Here is an 18,998-nt window from a genome sequence, read left to right on the forward strand (position 1 = left end):
AATAGAATAATAAATGAAAACTATTGTTTCATAACTAATTATTTATAACTATTATTATTAATTATTTTGTATTATTATAATTAAAATGACATGTAATATGTGTTAAACATTTTTTTAAATGAAATTATTTATTATAATAAAATTTTAATATTTATATATATTCAAAATACTTATTTTAAAAAATGTTTAGAAAAAAAAAAAATACTAATTGAGACAGAGATTGAACCTTGAACGACTTGGCGGTAGCCAAGAACGATGTCAACCGAGCTGCTCAGAAGCTGCCGACCTAGCGAAACTTATTAGTACATAAGCTGAGCTCGAATTTTTAAAGGCCTTTTTCTTAAAATTGGCTGGCCATTGCGCTTTCTTGTTTTGAGGATTGAACATCCTAAAGGAGTACTACCTATATACCAAGTCTCATCCCAAAGTGAATTTCCCAGGTCGTGCCCTCTCCTTGTCAGACTCTGCCGCTGACGCCAACTGACCGAGTCTCCCCACCTGCCACTGCCCCGGGGCACCTTTGACGAACAAGAAACAACATCGACGTCTAGAACGTTGGAACAACCGATTGTTTTAAGGAAAACTATTTTTTTCCTAGTGTAAGTTTATTTTACGTTACAATAAACGGTTTTTGTAAGATACTTGTCATCTTTGTCTCCGCCGCCACTACCTACATTCGAAAGGACCTGACGCGCAACTAACTGATTGCCCCTAAAAGTCGGCTTATTTACATTTGGTCAATCACATCTACGTCACAGATTTGGCCCAAACTTTGTTTACCCCACAGATCCCGTATCATCATCGGATCAAAAGTAGCCTTTAGAGTATTTTCTCTCAGAACAGAATTTATACTTCGGCTTACTACAGGTTGTGCCGCTAGTGCTTCTCATATTGAGCTGCTTCGGCGAGAACAGCTCAGTATAGAAATTTGCCAGTGACGTGCTGTTCATGGAAGCTGTGGAAGCGCAGCTTCCCTTGTTATTTCTAAAATATAAATACACATTGGGCGATTATTTTCATGTTTTAACGTACTTTGAATTACTTAAAATTAATATTTTATTATAACCGCATTATGTATCCTATTACAAATTTCTACACTACAAGTGAAAACAATAAAATGGCTATTGTATATTCGAATATAGATTCATATACGCATATTTCCAATGGAAGCGCCGTATTGTCGAATACGGGACAGCTTCCATGGCGAAAGTATTTGAATCGTGTAAAGTAGCCAAATTATACGCATTCGGTTTACAGAGCACCAACCTCGCGTGGTTTCGCTCATGGATGCTACATACCAAAATATCGTACAACGCTTCAAACGATTCTATCCAGGGCCGGCACAGCTTCCCTATCATCAAATGTCACCACACGTCACTGAAATTTGCCCTCACAAAAACAGCTTAATCTACGAAGTGTGAGTTGGGAGTCATTTAGGGTACGATTGTATTGGTTTTGGTCAATTCTTTTCGACCATAAGGCTCGTTCACATTAGTCAAGTTACTTGAACTGAAGCGACTTGAATCAAGTAGATATTTAAAATGGCGTCGAATGAGTTAGTGCGTGCTGGAATTTCAATTATAACTAAAATCGGAAGGGAATTATTAAAAATCTTGAAAATTATGGTAAACGGAAGTAGTTAGTTTGGATGGCAAAATGGTTAGTTTGGTTTGGTTTATTTATTTACCACAACACGACACGTGGGTGATTTACCGAGGAGGATGCTTTCGGGAGGACTTTGTATATGGAATTGTTCCCTATTTAGGTGTTACTAGAGTACCTAGATATCAGAGTAGCGACATACGAGTCATCGCCGCCATGTTCTGTCGACTGTCATCACGTGGTCTATGGGTTTACATTAAGAAGTGACAGCTTTTTTTTAGTTTAATAAAGCATTTTATTCGTAAAATGCTTTATTAAACAAATTTTATACAAATAGAATCTCGTCCATCTTGAAGTAAATCACTTCAAATGCGCATTTGGAGTTTGCAACACTGCATTAGGTCTACCGTCAAATGCTAACGTGTTCCCGACACCAAATACCGACGGAAGATGAAATCGCCGTATGTATTTTAATACTTAATAAATATTTTAATTCGAATTATAGAAAGGTTTTTCTCAAATAATATGTTTTTATATAAATTTATCAAAAGAACTAAATGTAAACAATGCTTTCGTATACTTCTAGTGTTTGGCATCACACGCTTATCGAAAGGTCTTTCATTTTATACAACGCAAACGTCACTGGCTATAAGAGGAAATTATAAACGTTACGACGAATCATTAAACGCTTACCCGGAGGGAGATCCGTCGACGCTGCACCGACATGTTTGTTCGTTTAGCTCCTTATAACGGGGTGGTAAGCAGTTATGTCGTTAAATCGATAAACACCGACAGGAAATTTTCTCTTTCTCTTTAACGCTTAATGATATTGCAACTCTGACGCAATACCCGGTCGGAAAGACGGATGTGACATCGAGACCGGATTTCTCTCGAAAATCCCCTTTTTTCCGAGATGATTTTGGGTAAACGTAATTTTAAAAGATTATCGAGTATCGACCGAAATTTAATAATTTTCTAATTTATTAAAACTTAATCTCTTTGTAATACGCTCGTAGCCCATTGCACCCCGCCAACGTGGAGTTGTCCGGAATTTATTCACGCGTTTATATCCTAAATAGGGACCACCAGAGGCATCTTGTGTCGCCTTTCGTGGACATCCGGTAGACATCCTCGCTCTTCCGCATCCTCTGTTTTTTGCACCTTGTCTCGCAGACTTTCTTGTGTTTTTATAATTCTTTGTTAACCAAATTTCGTAAAGGATATCGCCAATAAAAATTCAAATCGAAAATCCTGGTGTCTTTTTTTTTTTTTTTTTTTTTTGTTTAACTCTTTCCGCCCTGTGGGCACTACGAGGGCCTCTTTTAGTAGGCCCATTATGGGTTCGGCCAGGCCCACAATGGGGCGACCGGGTGGTGAGGGACGGGGCCCGACATATCCGAACGGACCACCCCCCGAAAAATTCCTGGGGATTATTCGACCCGTTCGGATTCGATCCCGGGTCCCCCAGAGCGGTAGGCTGCCACCTTTACCGCTCGGCCATCCGGCCGTCAAATCCTGGTGTCAGGCGATGTTTCCTCCCGGGAAACGGATAGTGCAGTTTGAGTTAGGCCGCGACTCCATTAGCGTAAAAACGGCCGTAAAAGCTTTTAATCACGTGATCATGATATTTTACGTTTGAGCAGGTGTAAAACCAACGTAAAAGCGAGTCGAGTAGTGTTCAACTTTCGTAGCGAATACGGCCGTAAAACGGTACCGTCCACCGATCAGAAGTCGTGAAATCTAGGTCATTGTGACACGGTGCGAAAATGGCGGAAAACGAGCTTTTGTGTACGTTCTGTCGTGGCTACTTGGAAAAGAACTAGAATAGATCCGGAAAGATTTATCGAAAACATCCGAAAGTATTCGTATATCTGCGACAAGAGGTATCCCGGTTATAATAATGAATGCCTAAAACACGAGATATGGACGGCCAAAGGAAAATCCTTCATTTAGAGGAGTATATAATAAAAAAAGGTAAGCTTATAAGTGCTGTATATTATCTTAATAATACAATAAACAAAATTAAATTAATCTCTTTGTCCTGAGATCTTAGACCATTCTGTCGATCGTCTGCATCTGATAATTGGGAAGTTTGGGTAGGACGTAATGAGGAAGTGAATATTTCAGTTTCTCCCAGAACCACTTCTCTCCCCAGACTAGAAATGTCTTTGTGGCCAAGAGATTTTGCATATCTGCGGGTAAAAGATCTCGCGTTTGTTTATCCCCCACCATCACAATGACCAGACGATCTACTTTTTCCTCCAAGCACTGCAGATAAGCCATCTGAAACTCTATTTCGCACCACATGCTTTCCAGAAACTCCTTCGATAGCACGATGACTGTTTTCCTGCTGTTCTGTATAGACGCTTCTATTTGAGAAACGATGGGATTTCCGGGCAGCCAGTCCCGTTCGTGGATACACAGTCTGAAAAATGGCGGTTTCTCTTCCAACTCCCTTAGCATGGACATGACTACTTCTCTATCGCTTGCCGTATAGGAGACGAAAGCGTCGTATAGTTTGTCACCATCTATTTCGGATATTTTACGGCAAAAAACGGCAGGGAAATGGACGTACAAATAAGCCAAAACGGTATTTTTATACTTCATGAAGAGAACGATACAACTAATTATGGCTAAAGCTAATATGGCGACGATGGATGCGGATACTATGAGAGGAACATTCACAAGCGGTAAGTCTAGAAAACAAAATGCGTCCAACGGTACACTTATTATAGGCGATTTCACTTTAGTGTTGTTGTGTTGGTACAGTCTGCTGCACATTACCCTATCCGCTTCCACTATTCTGTCGATGTTTTTATCAAACCAGATTTTAAAGTAAGCGAAAGAGCAGTTGCACCAGAACCGGTTGTCCCTTATATCTAATCGTAACAATGGCATTTCGTCGACACTTTCTAAAAACTCTTTGGATATTCTGTCTAACTGGTTGCTTCGAAGAGAGAGGTAAGTCAAAGAAGTCGGAATTTTCCAAGATTTTGACGGATCCAAACGATTGTAATCCAAATTTAGATACGTAACATTCGACCAATCGTCGCTGGAGATATGGAACTGGGTGACGAAGTTGTGATCGAGTCGAACGACGGATGTATTTTCGGGAATTGATTCGGGAACGTGAATAAGACCGGAAGAAGAACAATTCACAATGGCATTCGTATCTTCTCGATAACAACGACAAGAATTTGGGCAGGTCGTCCGGAATGGACAAAGAACGTAAGAAGGAACCACATCCGCGAGACTCGTGTTCCTGTATTCCGCGGGGCCGTGGCAAAATAACGACTTAATACCGGAAGACCGTATCTTGTCCGCAAAGTTTTTCAAAGAGCAGTTGCATTCGAACGGATTTCCTTCCAGCTTAACGTTTTCTAAAGAAGTAGAATTTGTCGGACCCGTAACAGAGGTGATATTGTTATAAAGCAACGAAACGTAGACGTGATCCGACGGAGGTAATTCATCCAAATCGAGGAAAGTAATTCGATTGTAATCCAAATACAGGTAGCTAAGGTTGTAAACACTCCAGTCGATGGATGGAAACGTCGTCAACTCGTTGCCAGCCAGACTCAGATTCAACAGTTCACTCAAGTTACCGAGCGGAGTTTTAGACGGAAGAAATCGAATTTTGTTGTTGTCTAAATTTATAACTTTCAAGGATTGTAGATTACCGAAAACCCCTTCTTCGATGTTTGTGATCTCGTTCTCTCCAAGTGTCAAAGTTTGCAGAGACGACAATTTTCTAAATGTCTCGTTGGCAAAAGAATTTAATCGATTCCCGTGTAAAAGTAGCCCCGTCAAACGATGGTTGGAGGCGAAGATGTTGGCAGGGAGCGATGTAAGTCGATTGTTGTTCAGGTACAATATTCGTAGCCACGTGTTGTTCGAAAACAAATTTTCGCCAAGTTTCTCAATTTTATTATAGCACAGGGAAATTACAGATAAGAGAAAAGACGAGGAAAAGAAGTTATCCGGTAATTCCGTGATATTGCAATAGCACGCTTCGAACACGACGAGCCGAAACGAAGCCTTCAAGAAATCTTCGGGCACAGAAGAAACGGTGTTGTTGGTAATATCGATTATTTGCAAATTGATGTTGTCGTGCAGAAGCGTGGGAGGAAACTGTTTGAATCGGTTACTTCCCAAAAACAAGTTTCTGAGATTGATCAATCCTTTGAAAATATTAGCGGGAAGCGAAGTCAAGCGATTGAGAGAAAGATCGATCGAGATCAAGCTGCCGAGTCCTTCGAAAAGCAGTTCTGGCAATTCTTCTAAACGATTGCAACACAAGTAGAGATAAAGCGATTTTCTGCATACCTCGAAATAACGTCTCTGGGAGAGATCGCACTTCGCAGAACTGGATGCGAATATTTACTAAAGAGTCGAGCTGGGAAAAGAAATTTTCCGGAAGAGTCGTTAGATTTAAAAAGAAGAGCTGCACACTTTTTAGACTGACCAGGTTATCCAAAACGTAAGTTACGTTCTGCTTAATGGACAATGCCAAACATGTTAAAGTGGGTATATCTCTGACTATGATCTCGTCGTAATTCCACGATCCGTTGGAATGCACGAAGAAACCTTCCGGTCTGTAATCTCCCAAAGTTTCGCCTATATCGGAGGACGGGAGGATGCAGTTCACGAAAGCAATCTCTTTGAATTGCGAGTAACCGGAGCATTCTCGTAGTAACGACACGTCAAATTGCGTTTCGTTGCAGATCACTGTCACAGATTTGGTATCGTCGCTGATTAACAGGTTAACTCCTTTGGCACATTGTATCTTTCGAAAATACGCCGGATCGAACACAGCCCCCGATATATCGTCCGACTGGAGATAAACTGCTGCGGAGATAAACGTCACGATTAACTGTAACCTTCCTATATCCATATTCTGAAAAAGAATTTTTGGGTTGAAAAAGAAATCACAATTATCATTTTGTATTTAACACGAATTGCCGTTAATATTACACAGAAGAAACAAATTACTTTTGCGTTAAGAAAAGCGATTACGTCGATTAAAAACGTATCTACCGAGTGACGAAATTCTTTGCGTCGTCATTAATACGTTGTGACGCATCAGAATTCCATCGATCGGACTCGTCGAGTATCGTATACGTCACTATCAATTTACATTCTAAAATATACATATAACTTTGTAAATTAGTATTTTAGTTCCGCCCCGTGGACCTTTAAATCGGGCCTACAACCAGGCGATGGGTGGCTGGGGTCGGGACTACCCCGAAAAATTTCTGTTATTTTTTTTCCTTCAACTCGTTCGGATTTGTCCCGCGTAACGTATACTTGTCTTTTATTAATGCCTTATTTGTACCTCTATTAAACATTGTCGTGTTTCAGAAATTGTTAGAAACACTGGGATTTCTAACAATTTCTGAAACAACAACAATTTAGTGTAGGCTTTCGTTTTCTTAAGCTCAGACTACTTTTCCAAATAAAATTTGAGAATATTTTTTTTTGTTGAAACCGTCTCTTTTTTATATTTCTTTTCCGACTCGCCAAGAAGGGGTGGTATAGGACACCAGCTATCTGTATATTCGCGATTGAATTTAAAAAGGAATGCGCGACATTCTAGTGTCTCGGAATATCCCTTCATCGCGAGTCACAGAAGGACGGAGAAGGATAATGTTTAACTATTTCTTTCGATAATGCAACGCGTATTTCAATTTCTCCCAAAACCATTTCTCTCCCCATTTCAAATAAGTTTTGGTGGTCAACAGATGACGAAGGTCCTTCTCCAACTCGCTGACGTCTCCGAGATCTCCCATTACCACCAACATCAATCTGTGCGCTTGGTCGTGAATCATTTGGTTGTACGCTGCCCGGAATTCCACTTTGAACCAGATGCTCTCTAGGAAATTGCGAGAGAGGAGGATGACCGTTTTCCTGCTGTTCTGTACCGAGTAAACGATGTGCTGACTGATGGGTAATCCCGGTAACCAGTCTCTTTCGTGCACGCACAGACTATAGGTGGGTTCTAATTGTTCCATCATTTCCAGCATCGTATCTCGATCGGCCGAGTTGTAACATATAAAAGCGTCGTACTTTCTGTCCTCGCCATCTTCGACCGCATCCCAACAAGGACAATAAATCTTGCGACTGTACAAAAAGGCCAGGATGGTAGTTTTGTACCGATAGTGACTTATTGCCACGAATGCCAGCAGAACACTGGAGCATAGAAGACAGGTGATTATGACGGCAATGTGCCATTTTTCCATCCTCGTTTCTTTGATACAAAACAGATCCAGTGGAACGTGACTAATTAATGATTTCTGTACGGAATTGTTGGACCGAGTCGATCTGTCGCAGGTTACATTTTCGGAATCGCGGATCTTAAGCAAATTTCGCGTGAACCACTTCTTGAAACGGACGGAATGACAATCGCATTTCCACTCGTTTCTAGAAAGAAAGATGCTGAAATTTGATAAATTATCCACGTGCGTCATCAAAGAAGAAGGTAACTCTGACAGTCGGTTTCCGTCCAAAGTCAAGAAGCTGAGATATTCTGGAATAATCCAGTCGTTCAGTGACGTCAGAGAATTGTTACTAAGATAGAGATGGGTGACGTTTTGCCACGTAACCCCGTCCACTTCGGACAGATTGGCAATGCGGTTGTCGTTCAGGTAGACAAATGTGGCATTTGTAGGAAGATTCGCGGGTGGATCAGACAAATTTCTACGCGAACAATCGACTACGGTTTGTTCTTCTAGAGTCAGATAGCAATCGCAAAACAAAGGACATTCTTTTTTTCTCGGACAAACACCGTAAATGGGCCAAATTTCCATTAGTTTCTTTTCAGAATCCCCGTTGCATTCGACGGTATTAGAATCCGGGAAAATATTAACGGCTCTTTGGTCCGTGTGTAAAAAGTGTAGAAACTGTCTGATTCGACAGTCGCACTCGATGACGTTTCCTCTGACGTTATACACGGGAGAATTGTTAGAACGCTGTTGGTAGTCAATGTAGATGGTGGAGATGTTGTTGCCGTTGAGCAATATCTCGGTGCGGTTCTTGGTAAACACGGGTAGGGTAACTTCCCGAATTTTATTATGGGATAAATCGACTAGTGTCAGATTGTGATTCGACCAATCAATATTAGGAAATGCCTTTAGACCCGAATTGTTTAGTAATAGAACATTCAGATATCTGCTAGTGCCGAAAGGATTTCTTTCGGGCAAGTTAGTTATATTGTTATAGCGTAGGCGAACTTCTTTCAGGTTAATAAGAGGGAGGAAAGTGTCCTGATGTATGTATTGTAAATTGTTACCGGCTAAATCCAGTTTAGATAAGGAACTCATTCGTTTGAAAATGTCTTTGGGTAGTTGCTGCAAATTGTTGAATGATAGTTGCAGCACTTCTAATCTGGAAAGGTGATAAAAAACTGCAGGCGAAAGTGAAGTTAACATATTGAGTCCTAGCATTAAATTACGAAGATTCTTTGTGTTGTTGAATAATCCCGAAGGAATGTGTTTGAGGTGATTATTAATTAAACTCACTGTTTTGAGTCTTTGTGAGTGTGAGAAGAACGATTCGTCTAAGTATACTATAGAACAATTAAAAGCATTAAAAGTCTCCAGGTAAGTCTGTCCTTTTAAGAGTGCTTTGGGTAAGGAAGTGATTTCCGTATTTCCCACGATATCGAATATATACAAAGAAGGAACGTAACGAAGCAGATTTTCGGGAAGAACTTTCAATTTGTTCGATCCAATGTGTAACGTTTTAAGATTGGATAAATTGAAGAAGAGATCTTCCGTCAGCTCGCCGATTCGGTTACCAGAAATATCCAGATCTACTAAACGCCAAAGGTTCCTGAAGAGCAAAGGCGGAATTTTCTTGATTCGATTGTCTTTCAGCAACAAATGTCGCAGGTTGACCATCCCGTAAAATAGATCTTCGGGTAAATCCTCCAAAATTCCGTATATTATTCTCAATATCTGAAGATTCGTAAGACGCTGGAAAGGTCTTCTCGTGAACGACGTGAAATTGTGATTTGTAATCTGGCACAGAGCGAGACATGGCAAATCTTCCAAGATCAACTGCAGCGATCCGTCCGTTCTTAATCCATTTAAGATCAGTTTTTGAAAACTAGGAACTCCTCTCAACGTCATTCCCTCGAAGTTTAACCTTTCTGTGGTGTAAGATATTTCGATGACCGCTATAGGTACGTCGAACGTGAAATTCGTCATCTCGAAATCTGTCAAATGGCATTCGATTAAAGTTAGAACACTCATCTCGGTGACGTTTAAACAGGGAAGTAATCGAACATCTGGAGCTCCCCCTTTGCAATTGTACGTCAAATTAGAGTTATTCATAATAAATTCTGAACTGTTATCTTTCGTTCGGAAACACAGTAACACTGTAGAAAGTGGAGTGGTATCCCGGCAGGGATAAGTTTGCCAACTGTTCCAGAATTCTTCACACGAATGGGTTAACACTAGCAACGTTAGGAATGTCACGAATTTCCACGCTTTCATGTTTGGCTCTGAAAGAAAATACTGGGAATTATTACTATAGTTTACGGAAAGAAATCATTTAAAATACAGTATAATGAATTATGTGAGTTACACAAATGTTATTCTCGTAGTATCTATAGCTTCAGAGCCAAAAATGAACCGAGGAACAATCGATGCCGCTTAAACAAGTAGCATATTCTGTATATTCATTGTCCGAACCTACAGTTATTAGTTTGAGTTTTCGTAAACGAAACCGTGTGCAAATTGTTGGTATAAATGGGTCATTTTAGAATGGTGACATCGGTTAAAGTCGGGAGAAGCGTACGAGAGGGCTACTAAATTTAGAGTAACGGAATAAAGTAACCGTAAAGAAAACACTATAATACTGACGTATGGGGAAAAATGTAAAAATAGATTTAAGAGGGAGTGCTTAGTGTTAGTCATTTGTGTAGCAACGCTTTCCTGCTACTCGTATCACGCGACAGACAGGCCGTATCGCTACACGAATAACTCGAGATTAAGATCCACGGTTGTTTCTGTGAACAGTTACGTAATCGTCATAAAACAAAAGGCTTGAATATAGATCGAAACTACGATTGAGCTGTTACCTATGATGTGATGTACTGTTCTGTACGTCCATCGAATGACGAGAGTGTAGCATCGGACGTGTAACGCGTGTGCATTCGATTAAACGTCACCCTCGTACACCGTATTATGCGATTTATCGCATACGTGCAGACTCCAACCACCTCCCGCGGTACCATCGAGCGAGAGTAACGAAGCCAAGAATGGGAGTAAGATCGTAACAGCGAAGGGGTGGTCGAAATTGACTCTCGCTACTTCGTAAACGAGTAACGCTCTCTTTGGATATTTACAGCTTCGTAACCGAGAAGTTACGTATAGAAATAATAAAAACGATCGCTTACTTTACGCAACGGTTAGACACGCTGTATGCAGTCGTAACAGATCGGATGCATTATTTATTCGTGGTAACAACAGCGATGGAACGGGATTTGCTTCGTCACACTATACACGCGCGGAATCGTTTACATCAATTCTTTAGTATCGTATTTACGTGGAAACGCTATAAAACGTTTTCGACACATTTATATTGTATAAACAGGTATTTCACTCGTCCTCGTCACCTGTTACGAACGATATTCCATTCATTTTTATTATGATTATAGTTTGTATAAAGAGTAAGACCCGCCGAAATCGAAGTTGGTTCGCTTGTCTGTCCGAAACGAAATACGAGAGTAACTTGCATTTTATTTTTAATAGTTAGAGGAAACAAGTCGGGATTTAAATGGGTGACGCAGCAGAAAGTAATACTCTGTTATCATCATAAAATACTAAATACATTAAGAATTATTACGAATTGGGGAATGAAGTTTGTCGTCGATAAGATTATTTACTAATGTAATCGCGTATGTAGTGTATCTCGATAGTAGGAAATTTACAATAGGAGTTCGGGTGAAAAGATAAAAACACAAGATTGTAAGACGGATGTAAATAATGGAGAAGTGCAAATGAATATAAAGTCGTGCCTACCCGTCATACCTGAAAATAGCGATACTCGGTATTTGTAGAAAGAACGGTTCGTAGAAAACATCGGTACGGGGCGAAGGAAAAGTAAGAAATTTCCTATATACTCGAATGTCACGCTTTAAATCATCAGTTCTCAACTCGTGGTGCTCGTACCACCGAATGTAGGCAAGAAGTATCTGTTAGTGCTAAGTCTGTATGCAGAAGGCTTAAGTGACAGGCGAGTGAAAGAAGGTCGAGAAAGCCTGTTTAAAGCGATGGAAAAACCAACTTTTTGTGTGTAATTAACACGTCAATGCTTCCTGTTCGACACACGAAACGATTTTTATGATTTTCCTCCCACAGAAACAACATAAAGGAAGTAAAATCGTCACTTTCGTGATAACGATTTCTGTTGAAGATAGAAACGTGAAAGCGTAATTAATTTTTATTCGATGCATTTTAAATCCCGAAAATTCGTGAATTGGATAGAAAATATAACTGATACCGAGTCACCATCGTACACGTAACGATGGTAACTCCCAGGTAACTCCCGGGTAGGTAGGCCCGGCGTTGCTCGGGCAAAATTAACGATAGCGAAGATTAAGATTACATTATAGTCAACCTTACTCGTTTTCACAGAATGCAAGAATTAGGTCCCCTGTTTCCAGACTAATTAGAGAATTTTTAGATGGGTCTAAAAATATGTTCGATTTCCCGCAAAAACGAAAAAAACTGCATCTGCGTCTTGCACGTTGCTTTCTCTTAACAATTCCATTGTTACGTGACACTTCCATCGTTGATGAAAGTGTTAAGCCTTAATCCTGTCGCTGTTCACCGTGGGAAAGAATTTCGAAAAGTCCCTTCTTAGTGTGCGTTCTCGTGACGTACCCTAACTGTGTACCAAATTTCAACTTTCAACTCCTAACCGTTTGGGCTCTGCGCTGATTATTATTATTACAGTAGAGCATCGATTATCCGACCCCCGATTAACCGACCGCGTTCAAGTCGGCAAACTCAAATGTCCGCTAGTGATTTGGCGCTACAATATTTGGCTATGTCTTGGCTACTTTAATATTATTTTTGTTAAATTTTTGCACGTTTTAGCTGGCAGCACTGGCTCGACCATGGAAGGGAGGCTAGTATTTAAACCAAGCCTAATACACTATATTAATAATATATTTTTTCATACTTTTCGGTTTTCCGACTTTTCAGTTATCCGACCAACCCCAGTCCTTAATTAAGTCGGATAATCGATGCTCTACTGTATTATTATTATCAACTCGTCTCGATTATATATATAGGTGTCACCGACACCGCAGATTAACTAAATGTAAATGAATGTCACTTAGATAAGAGAGTTTAGCATTTTGATAGTAGCATCCTTAAACCCTAACCTGTTTCCTCTAACTGTTTAAAAGTAAACAACAAGTAATTTGCATATTATTCACTTCAGACAGAATACTAACGGACTTCGATTTCAACAGGTCATAGTCGATATATATTGTATGCAATTGCTTTAAAAAATAAACTTAGTGTTACGTTATCGTCACCTTTAATTCGATCTCGTTTAATAACGGTCGCGTCACGTATTAAGTAATAAAAGTCAATATAAAATAAGAAAATTTTTAACGCGAATGTCAGGATATCGTCACTTACTCTGGTTATTTGAGCGTTACTCCGAGATCGGCACACAGTCCTACGTCTCCAGAATCATCTGTAACGAGACGACATTAAACTATTCTCTGTGAAATATCGAATGATAAATAATTGTGTCGAATTCCTCCTTTCCGTTACGAAATTCATGACGTCACACAGCTGTACTAACTACTAACTCGTACTTTAGGAAGATCGAGCGATGTTAACGTATGGAATATTCATATAAATCTTACGCATCGACAGTCGATGTATATAACCCTCAGATAACCCGAGAAAGTCGTAACGAAAGTTTGATTTCCGAGAAACGAGGTAGGTATATCCCGCGTGACGTAATAGCTGGATGTCCGACGTTTGCGCAATCCCCCGGTTTTTCGGAGATGTTTAAAGAACAAAGTGTACACTCGGGTTTTTCTAGTCGAGTTATCCACTACTGTTCGGACGTTAACCTGTCGGATGGCTTAAATTTTAAGTTACATTAATAGAAACGTATGCTGCGAAGTAACCAAACAAAGTCTTTATTCATATTCTCGGGAGGTATATCAAAATACGGTCTTTAATTAACAAGTGCACGCTACAAAATTATTGTAACTTGCACTTTCGCTTACACCGGAACTTTCTTGTGAGATCTTAATTCGTTAATCTGTTTACAAGAAACAAAGTGAACGAAAATGCTACCCATCACAATTTCCGCCATTTTAAAACTTTTGAATAATAGTGCCATGTTGAAATGCCCAATGAAAGTTTCCTTTCAAAAAACAATTAAATAAATAAACGGATCTTCCATTTATTTTAACTAAAGGCATAATTTAGTAGCAATTGTAACATATATGTGACGTTTTTTTTCGGTTATAACGTCACCCGATACATGACAGAGTAACCAAACTAATGGGGGAAAGGCTTAAACTTTGAGTGAACACAGCCGTCGCGTAATCCTTTGAGTCGTTGACCAAACGAAGAGATACTGCCACTCTCTCATTATAGGCTCTGTAGCCGCAAAGCGATTTCAGCGCTCGAAGTGGCAGAAATATTTATTATGCCACTTTCGTAGCATTAGAGCTATGGGTAGCTCAGAGACCAGTATATCTATCGACTTTGGTATTATTCAAATATACAGATACGTGGACGATTTTATTATATTTAATTCTCTGATCGTAGATGATCATACAATAGTTAAAAAACGAATAACATAGATCCCAAATTAACTTCTGATTTTGAATATATAAATAGGTGAAACAGGTAAAGAATTAGGAACAAAGTTTAAAGAGCATATCACAGCCATTAAAAATAATAATTACAGGTCAGGTCCCCTACCTACAATAACGTTTAAGTATCTTGTAAAAGTGATGTAAAAGATCTTTACTTTGTTTTATTTATACTTTAAATGTGTGCTTAATTTTATGGTATGTGCCTTGTTTATTTTAATAATGTATTCGAAGATTTGAAAGCCAAATCCGTATTTAATAATTTGATTTGATTTTTAAGTTTATTTTATTGTTTATATTTTAATAATTAAATATTTTTAATTAAATGGCGCTACGCTGAAATCATCAAATGGAATGTAAATAGAAATTAATTTATTTACAGAATTCAATAGATATTTTGGGGTGGGATGTCTGACGTTATCCAAGTTAGAAGTATGTAAACGTAACTGCCGAGTTTCGTAACAATTGGTTGAACGTCCTAGGAGTGTATAGCGAACAAACAAACATCCTCATTTATATATATGTTACTGTGAAAGACCGAAATTAGAGAATGTCGACACATACAAAATACGTCGGTGAAAGACCGAATATTTGGTTATATTATTATACATTCGAACAATCGCCGGTGTATGTCGACAAGCACGGATAAGCTTTGGTGGAGGTGGAAACGACACCCGAGAAGCTGGTGCCCCAGCTATATTGCATTCAGATAATGGTAGGGAATTGTGTAATCGAGTCATATCCGAACTATGCGCTGTGTGGAAAGATGTTAAGATAGTTCGCAGAAAGCCTCGTCATAGTCAAACACAAGGCTCGGTTGAAAGGGCCAATCGGGATATACAGAATATGTTAACTGTACGGATGAACGATAACGACACAAATAAATGGTCAGACGGTTTGCCCTTTGTGCAATTTGCCAAGAACACTACATATCACGATGGAATATGCCAAAGTCCTTACGAAGCCATGTTTGGCATTAAATCAAAAAGAGGCATAGCATCGTCGTCATGAGCAGTCGCCATAACGAATACCATATTTCAAAGGAAAATATCGAATAGGAGCTACAACCCACCATGTCTTCGTATCAAGCCCTGACTGAACAACACAAAGTTATTTCTATAAAAAAGCGGTCGCGAAAGAGAATCTTCTACTGCAAGCAACGAAAATGTTACAAACCTCAAAAAGAAAATTTCCTTCTGCTCAAATTGGTGATACCGTAGAAATACAAGTCCCTGATGTCGACCGTGGCCGTACAGATGTTCAAAATGTGTTGGCGGTTGTTGTTGGAATAGAAGTCTCCGACTTTTATAAATTAGCAAACAAAAATGGTACCCTCGAGCAGCTTTATACCCGTAATCAGTTCGTAATTTGGAAAGAAAAGATACTTTCCATAGATGAGATTTCTTCTCAAGAAATATCGCCGAGAGAAGCACTGCAACTAATTCGAAAAATGGAGGGCAAGGCTATACAGGCTGTCATTGCAAAAAGAAGTGTTCCACGAATAATTGCAGTTGTAAAAGCAATGGACTCTTGTGCAATTCCAAGTGCCATAATAGTTTAAGTTGTTGCAACAAATAAGATTGTATAACGTTAATCACATAATTTATGTGTAAGTTTATTATTGTATTATTTTCTTTAATGATTTAGAATGTACTGTTCGTTTTAGGTTCAACAGTTTATTTACATGGGCTGTTACTTAAGCTTTTCCTATTTTGGCATATTAAAAAGTTGCATTACAAGTAGCAAAAAACAGTGTCAGTCACGTGATAAAAGCACACCCTGGCCCGTCTTTCTCGTTTTCTATACGTAAAGCCTGCCACTGGTGGTGACGTCGCCTTTCGTCATCGATCCGGGCCAACCGATGCAAACAACAGATCGAACAGGCTTTTCTTTCGTAATATCAATTTACTAGTAAATTAAGTTTAAAACTTCTTTCGTGAGAATATTTTATTATATAAAAATAAGTAAACGGAAAAACTTAAGGTAATAGCGGATCCAGAAATCTTTAGAGGAGTGCAGAAAGGAGACGTCGGGCCTTAAAGGCTTTAAAAAAATTCTTAATTATCGGAAGAATTACTTTCAATATGAAGAAACACATTTTCTTTCGATTTTAGAATTCACAATAACTATATAAAAAGCAATATATTTCTGTTTATTTGTTTATTAAGCCTATATACAGTTGTCCAACAGAAAAGTAAACTATCTTATTTACAAATCTTTTCAAAATAAACAGTTTGACCCTAGACATTTGTCTCATTTGTCTATACGACGATCCGGTCCTGCCGCCGTGCTCCACCGCCGTCGTGGCCCGACCATAACTGTCTATTTCTACCGGACATTTGACCTTATCCGGGAGTGGTACCCAATCCGGCAGAACCTTCTCCACCCCTTCGTCGAGACGACCTCGAAAATCACGCTTAATCTCGTAAGCTCTCTCTTTCGGCTAGAAACGCGTTAACTTAAATACTCAATCGTGTTACGCTGTATAGCGGTGTCCGATTTAAGCCGCTCTTCGGAGCTAAAGACGACTCTCCGTTGTTCTATGTATACGTGTAAATAATTTATATAAATAAACGGGTATTTTTCCTTTATAAATAGGTTGACGCGTACACTTCTTACGGGCGCGTTGGCTGTCTCCATCCCGGACTCCCGGTGTTACGTACGCGACCGCTGGCGCACAATCGGAATAGCAGCCGAAGGTTTCTGTATCGGCCTTAAAGGATGCGGCGGTGTCAGTCCCGACGTAGACATCGCCGGTCCGGTGCCGACCCTCCGGTCGCATAATTATAAAATACTGTAGTCTAATACATCCCTGTTTCCATTCCGCCATTTGCATCGGTGATATGTTTTGGTGCGTCGGTTGTTGGAAACATTACACGGGTCTGCGAGTAAAAAACTGCGTAGGATATTTATGCATTTTCTTATAGATTTCAACTTGGTAAAAACGAAAAAATACCAAAAAAAATTCCATCTCGTCAATTGTTTTTGTTACACTCAAGTTTTTGTTTGCATTTAGCGTAAAATTCCTAGTTGACTTAAAATTTAGTATTCTTTTCTTTTTATTTAAAAAATGGCCTTAAAACGAAGACTTCTCGCATCAATTCTATCAATTATAACTGGACTTGGCAATAAATAAAAAGAAATGTTAATGGTTGAAGAGAGTAGTGGTAGGGGAGGTGGGTCGAGTAGTTTTAGCGTTAGGAGGAAGGTCGCACAATCGTGTAAAACAGCTTAAAAGTTGATAGTGGGTAATATTACTGGTCAGGTTGAACATATTTCGACGCGCTATCTGGGATACTAGGAATAAATATAAACAACCCGCTGTTGGATTAGATCGTGTTTCGACGAGCTAAATAAGTTCAGTATCTCGCCGGCCATCTCGTGCCACACTCGGTTTATATCCAGCATTCGAACGCTACTGTACTTGTATTTTTATTTCTGGAATGTGGCTCGCAGAGGTGGTGTAATTTCTCCCGACAGCTTCTGTTATGTTTGTGGTGAATACGCAGTGAAAAGTCAACAAAGAAACATAAGTGAGTTTGCGAAGAAAGTGAAACTTGGAGATCGAGACAAAGCGTGGGCTCCGCGTAAGGTGTGCGGAAGATGCGAGGAAGTTCTTCGTTTGTGGTTTAAGGGGAAGAAAAACTCGTTTCGTTTTGGCATTCCTACGATATGGCGTGAACAGAAAAATCACACAACCGACCGCTACTTCTATTCGGTAGATGTTAAAGGATTTAATACAAAAAATAGAAAGAAAATATTTTATTCTAACCTCGACTCGGCTATTCGTCCGGTGTCCCGCGGTTCCGAAATACCGGTTCCACGGCCACCTTCTAATTTAGATGACATCCCGAGCGAGTCAAAGGACTCGGACGCATTCGCTTCTCGGGACGAATCGAGCGCGCGATTTTTCTGTCGACGAAGGACCTCGACTTTTTTCTCGGAGCGAGCTCGACGACCTAGTAAGAGACTTAGGTCTTTCAAAAGACGCAGCCAAATTGCTAGGATCGACGCTAAAAAACAAAAACCCGCTATCATCCGGGACCCATTTTCGCGGTACAGGCATCGAGAGAGAGAATTTACTCAGTTTTTCTCCAAAGAGGGAAATCTGGTTTATTGTAATGATGTTCGTGGGCTCACGAAGTGCGTCGAAATAGAATACGATTCATCAGAATGCACATATTCGTTGATAATGAATCAATGAAAACGTCATCAATACGACATTGGTTCCCCCAGAAAAAGTGTTATTACCACCTCTCCGTATTAAATTGGGGCTCGTAAAGCAGTTTGTCAAATCGCTGCCGAGAGATGGGGATTGTTTCGGATATCTGTGTTCCGAGTTCCCGAAACTGTCCGATGCCGAGTTAAAAGAGGGAGTTTTCACTGGCTCCGGCATAAGAAAACTTTTATCCGATCCCCTCTTTTTGGAAACGACGGGAGAAAAGGAGAAAGAAGCACGAGACTCTTTCGAGAATATAGTGCATAAGTTTTTGGGGAATACTGAGGATCCCGACTACAAAACCATTGTGCATCGCACGCT

The 18,998-nt window shown here is 39.7% G+C and overlaps 1 protein-coding gene across 1 annotated transcript; it reads right to left on the minus strand.

Moving 5' to 3' along the window:
- Positions 1 to 3,577: 3,577 nt before the first annotated feature.
- Positions 3,578 to 13,384, minus strand: LOC136990806 (uncharacterized). The gene is made up of 5 exons (XM_067289233.1): positions 13,257 to 13,384; positions 7,255 to 10,102; positions 6,721 to 6,724; positions 6,065 to 6,496; positions 3,578 to 5,955 (listed from the first exon to the last, which is right to left on the minus strand). The coding sequence occupies exons 2-5, from the start codon at positions 10,092 to 10,094 to the stop codon at positions 3,652 to 3,654; spliced, it is 5,580 nt and encodes a 1,859-aa protein (XP_067145334.1). The 5' UTR covers positions 10,095 to 10,102; positions 13,257 to 13,384; the 3' UTR covers positions 3,578 to 3,651.
- Between the last annotated feature and the right edge of the window lie 5,614 nt (positions 13,385 to 18,998).

The sequence above is a fragment of the Centruroides vittatus genome, unplaced genomic scaffold (assembly GCF_030686945.1).
Source record: "Centruroides vittatus isolate TY-2023 unplaced genomic scaffold, ASM3068694v2 contig_1342, whole genome shotgun sequence".
Lineage (NCBI taxonomy): Eukaryota > Metazoa > Arthropoda > Arachnida > Scorpiones > Buthidae > Centruroides > Centruroides vittatus.